The 9,135-nt window shown below is 38.0% G+C and overlaps 1 protein-coding gene across 1 annotated transcript; it reads left to right on the top strand.

The window, feature by feature from the left end:
• The first annotated feature begins 640 nt into the window (after nt 1-640).
• On the top strand, nt 641-9,117 carry sult6b1 (sulfotransferase family, cytosolic, 6b, member 1). Its single transcript, XM_067512225.1, has 7 exons — nt 641-1,001; nt 3,505-3,617; nt 4,317-4,406; nt 4,806-4,932; nt 5,753-5,847; nt 6,034-6,190; nt 6,699-9,117. Exons 1-7 carry the CDS (start codon nt 683-685, stop codon nt 6,824-6,826), a joined length of 1,029 nt encoding a protein of 342 aa, XP_067368326.1. The 5' UTR covers nt 641-682; the 3' UTR covers nt 6,827-9,117.
• Nucleotides 9,118-9,135: the final 18 nt, after the last annotated feature.

Genomic DNA, 9,135 nt, shown 5'->3' with positions numbered 1-9,135 from the left:
GTGTCTTGAAATGGTTGCAAGACACCACAGGTTTTGACACAGCTTCACAGTCACATCTGTATGATGCCTTGGCTTTGTTTATGATATCTCATTATTTTATGATAGTAGCACCATCACTACATTCAGTGTTTCCTTATCATGCCTGATTTTTTTTCTGTTCTTGTTGTGTCGATCGGGACAATCTCACAACATTCAGTGACACATCAGTTCTTTTCTGCCCCCACTGACGGTTCATTAGGTGACTTTCTAACATTTAGGATTTCTCAGCCTGTGAAGCAGAAAATCAGAAGTGAGGATAAAGGGTATAAATCTTAAAGATTTGTTTTGAAGAAACTGAACAATAAAAGTCCATTTCTGTCACACAACCTTTTGAGCAAACTAAGAGCACTTGTTTAAAATGTCACTCACATTTCTTGTTCTTTCTCCTCCCTTTAACACCAAACTGGACATGCACAATGAAAATAAACTTAAAGACGTACATGACGTGGGAACTGGTCTTTGATAGACGCTGATAGGTGCTTATAGATGATTACAGTTGAATACTGTGTGTGTGTGTTCAGGAGGAGGTGCCTGCTGTCGCCTCCTCCTTTTCCCAATGCTATGCACATCCCCCTTCTTTCACATGCCTCCTTCTCTTTAACTCTTTCTCAGTGCTGCTCACTCAGTTGCAGAGCAGCAGTGGATGCATACTAGGATCTTTGATTTGTGTGTGTTTGCTAAAGCTGAAGCTTTTGAATCGTTGCTTTTAACCTACTTTGAAGGAAGACGTTTCTGGCCCTGTGCAGCAACACTGAGCTGGGTCACAATGAGTACTAGCAACTTGCAACCCCAGCTAAATGACAAGATACAGAGGGCAAAGGAGATGAGTGACAAGGAGAAGTTATACAGACACAATGGGGTATTGTATCCAATCCTTATGTCTCCCTTGGAACATTTAAAGGCCCTGGACAACATCACAGCCAGAGAAGATGACATCATGCTGGTGGCTTATCCCAAATGTGGTAAGTTATAAATTATATAACACAAAGAGTGCTGATCCAGCCACAGAGTAAATGCAATCTTTTCTCAACATGCTGTGGCCTCTGGGCTCAAGACAGGGGCCCCAGGACTTGGAATTGGGAGGGGAGGTGCCTCTGTCAAGTGTACTTTTTTTTTTGGAAAATGACAGAACACAGTTAAAAGTGTTGCGTAACTGTGTGAGAGTGTTCCCCTAAAAACAAACAACTTCACAGTTGTTGACGACACGGATCTTTTTTAACCAAGTTTTACGTCTGTATTAAAACAGTGATTTATTACAATAATACAATTAATTAAAACATTTACTGCCAAAAAAAAGTGTCACAGAATCTAATATTCTGTTGAACTGCCAGCCCCGGTTTATCATGACACACATTCGCCGTGGCATAATTTTTATGAGCTTAAGCAATATAACAACATTTATTTCCTTCCAGAATCACATTTATTTTTCATCAAAACCTTGTATTGATCATGGGAGACTCTGACCATTGTGTAAAATTTCTCCAGCACATCCCAGAGATTCTCGCTGTGCTTAAGGTCTGGACTCTGTGTGTGAAAACAACTCTTTCACAATTTGATGGAAAACCTGGTCATTCAGTATATTATGTTAACAGCTGAGACATATTAATCACTGCATTACTGTATTGTAAGTTCAATAAAAAAATATGAAGAAGGGGCAGAGGTTACCCAGCACTGCCGGCCAATCACAACAGTCCAGGAAATAATAATTCATGTTGTAGTAACTATCTTTTATCTCAGTCTCACACTTTATTAGAAATGTCAGCTAATAAAGCTTTTAGGCCTGTCAGAGGATTGAATAATGTCAAGCCTTGCAGCTCCTTTCACTACTTCTGTTTTACTGGAAACCAGTCCGTCCCAGTTTAAAACATTAAGCTCAACTAAGAATGGTAAACATGTCTGCTTAGATATTCTTTTTTAGGTCTTTTTCACAGCATCTGATGTTTTGGGAGTAACAGAAGTCTGAGCCAATGGGGTTTCTTCACAATAAGTCTGCTGAACAATGTTTCAAGGGTTTTTTTAACTGTAGCTCTGAACATCCTTTAACCCTTTATGATATGCCAACATGACAGTGATATTAATCTTATTATATGATTCTCAGGAAGAATGTATTTCTTAAACACACAGTAATAGTAGTTTTAAAAAGTTGACATTATACATTAACAAGCAAAGTGTTAGAATCACTTTTCAAACTTTCTGGACATAAGTCATTTAAGCCTTTTGCTTTCAAACCTGCCTCCTCAAGTGCAGAATGTTTGCAGAAAGTTATTAGTTATTCAGAGCAAACATTTGCATTACTAAGTGAATGAATATGGTGACGGTTTATTCATATATAGACACACCGCAGAACAGCTTTTGTTCCCCCTTTTCCTTAAAGCATAGTTTTAGCTGGAAGAAAAGCCTGACATTCCTGCTCCGGCTGTACTGTATTTGAGGAATGTAGTGTGCTTTCTTTTGGGGAAGTGTTTTACTTTGAGTGCCTTTCGCACGCTACTCTGCTGGTATGCTACGCCCTGGGCGTGCATAATAGCACGCAGATGAATGACTTAGCACGTTTGGAGAAATGTGTACACCCATCCATTGTCTTCATGCATGATTGCATTTAGATGCTGGTCCACACAGAGATAAGACACATTCCTATAGATGTTGCAGGCAGTGAAATCTGCAGATAACGGCTTCCTGATTGGCAGATGAGACAGAGGAGGATTAAACCAACCTTTACCTTAACACAGGGCAACAACCATGTGCTTCTGGTTGTTGCCCTGTACTATCTAATGTATGTGTTGCACTGTGAGAATGTGACAACAGTTTAAGTTTGCAAAAAACATTCTATGCCAATCCAAGAAGTAGCCAGGTGTAATTTTCAGGGGGCTCAGTTCAGCTTAAGAGGATAGATTTGGTTTTCTTTACTGAGGATTTATGTCTGAGACATTTTCTACATTACATTTTTAAAAAAATAAAGTGGTTTCATGGCAGGTTTGTTCTTTAGTTGCATGCACAAGTCATTTGAACAGAAAAAGCTCATTTTCTTGTATTTAGAAACTAGTCCATAAAATACTCAAATCCAGAGGGGAAAATAATAAAGACTCAAGATCATCATCTGTGTCCATTATTGTAATATGGAATTATCACTTACATACTTGACATTCTTGTTTCAGGAAAAGGAAACATCACAGTGCTCAACAAACCCCATTTCACATCTCAGACTCTGAGCTCTGCCTAAAGTAGCTCTCTGCTTCAATTAAAATTATAAAAACACCGTGTGTGTGTGTGTGTGTGTGTGTGTGTGTGTGTGTGTGTGTGTGTGTGTGTGTGTGTGTGTGTGTGTGTGTGTGTGTGTGTGTGTGTGTGTGTGTGTGTGTGTGTGTGTGTGTGTGTGTGTGTGTGTGTGTGTGTGTGTGTGTGTGTGTGTGTGTGTGTGTGTGTGTGTGTGTGTGTGTGTGTGTGTGTGTGTGTGTGTGCGTGCAGGTTTTAACTGGATGGTGGGGGTCATGAAGAAGATTATTGAAGTGTCCACAGGGGTGACATTTGAGTCTAAGATGCCTCCACTGATCGAGTTTATGGGTCCAGGCATCATAAAGGTACTGCGTGTTTGTTTTGTACAGAAACTGATGGCATGTAGGTGAAAGGCTAATTTGTGCAGATAACAGAGTTTGTGCGTTTGTAACAATTTTGGCTGAGTCACTGCCATCAAATGTTGTTTAACCTGTAGTATCTTCCACTCAGCAGCTCTTTGGAACTCTTTTTTTTTAGCTACATTTAGGTCACAATTTATTTTAAATTGAGGTTTTAGCTAAAAAAAAGTACTTTTTTATGCAGAAGCATTTTCCATCAATGAATATAATGTTATAGTTTCATAATAATTGACGCATCAATGTGTTGGTCCTTTTAATGTTGCAGCTACTAATGATGGAACTGAATCTAAAGATGTTATCCACTGTTTCCTATCCTATAATGATATTGTCAATTACTCTACTTATGACTTATGGCTGAGCAGTTGAGGAAAACTGTAACTTTAGAGAGTTTGGAGCATTTAACCCTGAAAAAATGCTCAACTGTGAGAGAATCTAATTAACACTGGACCTTTGCTTTGAGCTAAAAGTGTTGGATGTGCTGGTAGAACCTTTTGTCTGAAACCATGTTAATCACCAACACAATATGTTTGCATGCAATGGTAAGCATTGTTACCTGTAATAACTGTGAACATGCAGCACGTCCATAAGCATTTTTCTCTGCAACAAAATCGTTAAAATTCTTTTCTTAACTTTCTTCTCCCTCAGAACCTGGATCAGGTTCCCTCCCCGAGGCTTCTGGGGACTCACATGCACCCCGACAACATTCCTGCTACTTTCCTTGAAAAGAAAACAAAGGTATGTCAGAAAACGTCTGCAGGGTCATTTTAACATCAGACCATAGACTGATCTTCTCCTTTTGTGAGCAGAGGTCAAGAGGTCACAGCTTAAAAAAATTTAAAAAAAAATTATGCCTTTGGAAAAACAAATATGATTCCATGTTTATCTTTATAACCAAATATTCAGAATATCTGTGAACTATGAACTTAATTTGAAGCTTCTGCATAATGAAAGACAAAAAAAGACCAAAAGCCTCACTTAACAATCACATTAACAGTGCAGTTCACTGGACATTAAACACATCACATGGAAAATAGTTTTCACTATTTCTGTCATGTTTTAGAGACTTTTCTTCTTTTGATTTAAAGGGATCATTTGTAGAATACTATTTCATCTATTGTTCTATGTGTTGATCAGATTCTGGTGATCTTCAGGAATCCTAAAGACACTCTGGTGTCCTTCTATCATTTTCACAACAACAACCCGGTCCTCCCACGTATTCAGTCCTGGGACTCCTTCTACTCTGAGTTCATGAGTGGAGACGGTGAGCAACAACAAACATGGGGAAAACACAGAGCCAATATCTAATGATGGTGTGTGTTCACACTAGATAAAACTGGATATTTGTTAATTGGATCATATTTGATGAAGACGCTGCACTTTAATCAAATGTCTGCTTGTTTGTGTCACAGAAACCTGATGGTTATGTTGTATTTTATAAGTACATATTAGAGTATGTAGTTATAATGTAAGAAAAGGGGCAAGGGCAGAAATGGCATCCGGCGTAAAAACTGTGCCAAATTAACATGCGAACAAAATGATCCACTGTGGAGACAAAAAATATTGTTGTTTTAATTGTACTACAGTAAATAATGTGAGTACTTCCACCCCATGTGCTCAGACCATTTGCAAAAGAACATCAAAATATATATTGTAAAGCTTTATTAGCCATTTGGAATTTGAATATAGTGACAAAGAAATTCACTGCACATTTTATTGAAGTTTAGAAAACTTCTCTCATTCTCTTTAACGAACCCTTGAAAACCTGGAAAAGACAATATTTCATGTAAATACAGGAAAGTTTTCAACCTTCTATCATAATATTAATCAGGGAGACTGTACTGTAGTTGGATGTGAGGCTGCCTCGTCATGAATTAGTACAGCTTTTATTCATGGATAATTTAATTGGGTGTTGTTTCTTGTACTGAACACCATGTGCACAAAAGTTAGAAGAGACTTGGTTGGAGGTTTTAGGAACTCGGTCACATATGATTCATGTTGCAATGATCATATTCTGACATTTTTAATGGAACGACTGCCGTAAATATTCCTTCTCACTGATCTGTGTGTTATTGTGTGTACAGTATGTTGGGGATCATACTTTGACCATGCTTTGGCCTGGGAGAAGAGGATGGATGACCCCAATGTCATGGTTGTCACCTATGAAGACCTGAAAGAGGTTGATCACACCTGACAGGGATTACTTTATGTGATGTTATAGATACATTTTCTGCTCACAATTATCCATTTATTATCTATTAGAATTAAATTTTTTTCTAATGGGCTCATTTCCAGTTAACATCAACCTGTAGAGATGTGATACTTGCTGCAGAAATCAGCTTTGATTCTGTTCCCTGTCCTGCAGGACCTGTGCGAGGGCATCCGTCAGGTCTCTGCCTTCTTCAGCTTCAACCTGACGGAGGCTCAGATCCAGGGGATTGCAGAACGGAGCACCTTCAAAGCCATGAAGGAGAACTCCGCCAACTCCCATGGCGCTGTTGCAAATGCCATATTCAGAAAAGGTGCCTCAGAGTCTTGTACTTTCTGGGATTACTCAGGATCTATTTCAATGAACTCCTTATTTCATTTTCACAGATGGACAAGAAAAGTGTTTAAAGTGTACTGCAGACCTCACAGAATCTATTTTACTCAACTATTAGTAGCATTAGTAACTTTCTTACTATTTTCAAGATTTTACTGCAACAGGAGTACAAAATATTGGCATTAAAATTAACTTCTCTGATTAGTTAAAAGTACTCACTGTGCAAAGAAATACAATTACATACAATACTATATATGTGGAACACACACAATTGTATTTATTTGTAAAGATTCTCTAGTAATGTGGCATACATCACCATCTTGCAAATCTTGTAAGAAAATACTTAAATAGAACTGAAGGCCTTGGTGTTTACTCTAATTTGTACCTAAAGTACAAAGATAATTTAAGCATAAGTGTACATCTAAGAAAAAAAGCTGTTTTCATAAAAAAATCTGAATGCAGTTTCTCATAATTTTGTCTCTGAGCAGGTGAAGTCGGAGACTGGAAAAACCATTTTACATCAGAACAGAGCCAAGAGATGGATGAGGTCTTTAACAAACGCCTGGCAGGAACCAGAGTGGGAGCAAAACTCAACTACCAACTGCACTGTCAGTAAGAAGCAAAGGAAACAGGAGAGGAAGATGACTGTAACCCTCAACCAGGACATCAGCCATTACCCACATTCAACACAAATCAGAAATGGAGGTTGTTGGAAAGAGTCACCGCTGCCTGGGAGGCCCAGTTCAAGGCAAAAGGTCCTACTGTGACAAGTTCAAGGCAGAAGAAAATAAGCAACGAGACAAAGCAAAGAGGGGAAACAGAGCATTATAGTTCAATTCCAATCTGTGCAGGTCGTTATGGAAAACAATGTGGAAGATTTTTCATTTCCGAATTTGGAGATTAAAAAAAATAGATAATTATTATCAGGGAGCAGAGGTTTCTTTGTGGCCTTTTTTTGCCAAAGCAAATAAAGGAAGGACTTAAAGGAATAGTTCAGGATTCTTCAACCTGTCTTAACAGAAACTTCAGTGCTATTTATTTATATAGAACAGGTTGCTGGCTTAAAGTGCTTCCTGCTTCTACACATTGTGTGTAAATGTTTGAGGCCTAAACGTGACTATGAGAAATGTAGATTCATCTGTGTTACATCAATTCTGGGTTTTCAAGACAAAGCTTTCTTCTTTTCTGTTCTCCTGAGCTGCACAGAGGGACAATCCACTTGAACAAAAAATACAGCACCAGCAAATAGTTGTAAATGTTAGCATGTAAACTAATCAGGCAAAACATTGTGATCACCTGTGCAATTTCATACAAACCAATACAGTGGCTCTGCCAGGAGTTCTTTACTTAGAATATTAAGTATAGAACCCATGTGGATACTATACTATGTATTATTAAGATCAAAGTGGGTGGTGGAATTGTGCTGGAGTGCATTATATGGCCCCCTCATTCATTTTAAACAGTGTGGCCAAAATATTAGAACCAACTCTTCTTACTCCAGTACGTCTCCACTACCCTCCAGGAACTCAATGATAAACACATAGTAGAATTATCACATTTCTGACAGTTTCAACTTAAGAATTGAGAAATTATAATATTGTAAAAGTAGAATTCATGGTAGAGCTGCTTTGTTGGATTGTATTAAATTGCACAGGTGGTCATAATGTTATAACTGATCAGTTTATGGAGCAGCACACAAAACCCAAAGGTATAACCAGTTTCCCAGGCTGCCTTGGTTACCGTAATCTGTACCCAGCTGACACAAACTAACATTGGTTTAACAAATCTGAAGGAAAATCTACAGAGACCATGTTTTGTCTTCACTCACAGCCGTAAGATTTTAACTGACAGCATCGTCTTTGGAGAAATTGTCTTTGACTGTTACATGCATGTAACAGTCTGCAAACTGTGAATTATGTCCATTATCTGCTGCCTTCAGCAGATCACCCATCACTTGTTCAGAACACCACAGATAAATGCAAGCATGATCCATCTTGGCAGGAACAATTTCACGTTGTCTGGATCACACATGCGTAAATATAATCCAAACACTGACTGGGAGTGAGTTTTATCACATAATTTACAAGTTGACTCCAATCACAACTTATCACTAGAATAACAAAAAACCTTTGTACAACTTATGTTCTTGCATAGTGAGAGTCAAGGGACAAGTGGGGAGAGAAAAACTAATTCTTCTTTAACTTAAGTTTGATAGATTCCAATTAAAACAGGCCCATACACTGCTGAAATTTTATTTAAGTATCAGGAAGAGGGAGTCGTCATTTCATACATTGTAGTCACATTACAGGTGAACACATTGTTCACAGGTGAAGACACTGTAGAAAGCAAGAAAAGGTCAACAGCCTGTTCCTTTTACATGATTACAACTGAGGTTCCTATTAAGACCAGGCTGAAAAATCCCAAACTATTCCTTTAAAAAAGGCCAGAAACAACCATCTCAGTCTGCATAAACTTTGGTGCCCTCCAGTGGTCGTATCAAAAACAACAGTAATACACCTCAACACCTTCAGAACAATTCAATAGTCATATTAACATTTTATTAGTTTAAGTATTTTGTTACTTTAACAAAGTCAGTTGTTAAAGGCTAACAGGAATATATGGAATTTAACAGGTTTGTATTTAAGTAGTTCATCACACTTTCAGTCTTCTGTGTTAGAAATTCTAACATATTAATGTATGAATGCAGCATTTTTCAGCAGTCACCTTGTACAGTTTCAGATTTTCTATCATGGCCACATGAATGTTTAAATCTCTTATTAGTGGCAGCTACCTAAACACATGCTAATGTACTTCTGCAAATTTTCAGACTTCATTCTGGTTGTTAAAACGGTGATGGGATATAAAAAAGATGCATCGTGGTAAAAAATAAAAGTAATTCGCAGATCATTTGGCTTGACTTCAATG

This window comes from Channa argus, chromosome 1 (genome assembly GCF_033026475.1).
Source record: "Channa argus isolate prfri chromosome 1, Channa argus male v1.0, whole genome shotgun sequence".
NCBI classification, from domain to species: Eukaryota; Metazoa; Chordata; class Actinopteri; order Anabantiformes; family Channidae; genus Channa; species Channa argus.
This window is presented reverse-complemented; position numbering and strand designations above follow the sequence as displayed.

Bases quoted from the DNA above. Each gene is read 5' to 3' on its own strand.
- sult6b1 (XM_067512225.1), top strand. From the start codon at position 683: ATGCATACTAGGATCTTTGATTTGTGTGTGTTTGCTAAAGCTGAAGCT. The intron at 4,933-5,752 runs GTGAGCAACAAC...TTGTGTGTACAG, and splicing joins TGAGTTCATGAGTGGAGACG to TATGTTGGGGATCATACTTT. The intron at 5,848-6,033 runs GTTGATCACACC...CCTGTCCTGCAG, and splicing joins CCTATGAAGACCTGAAAGAG to GACCTGTGCGAGGGCATCCG.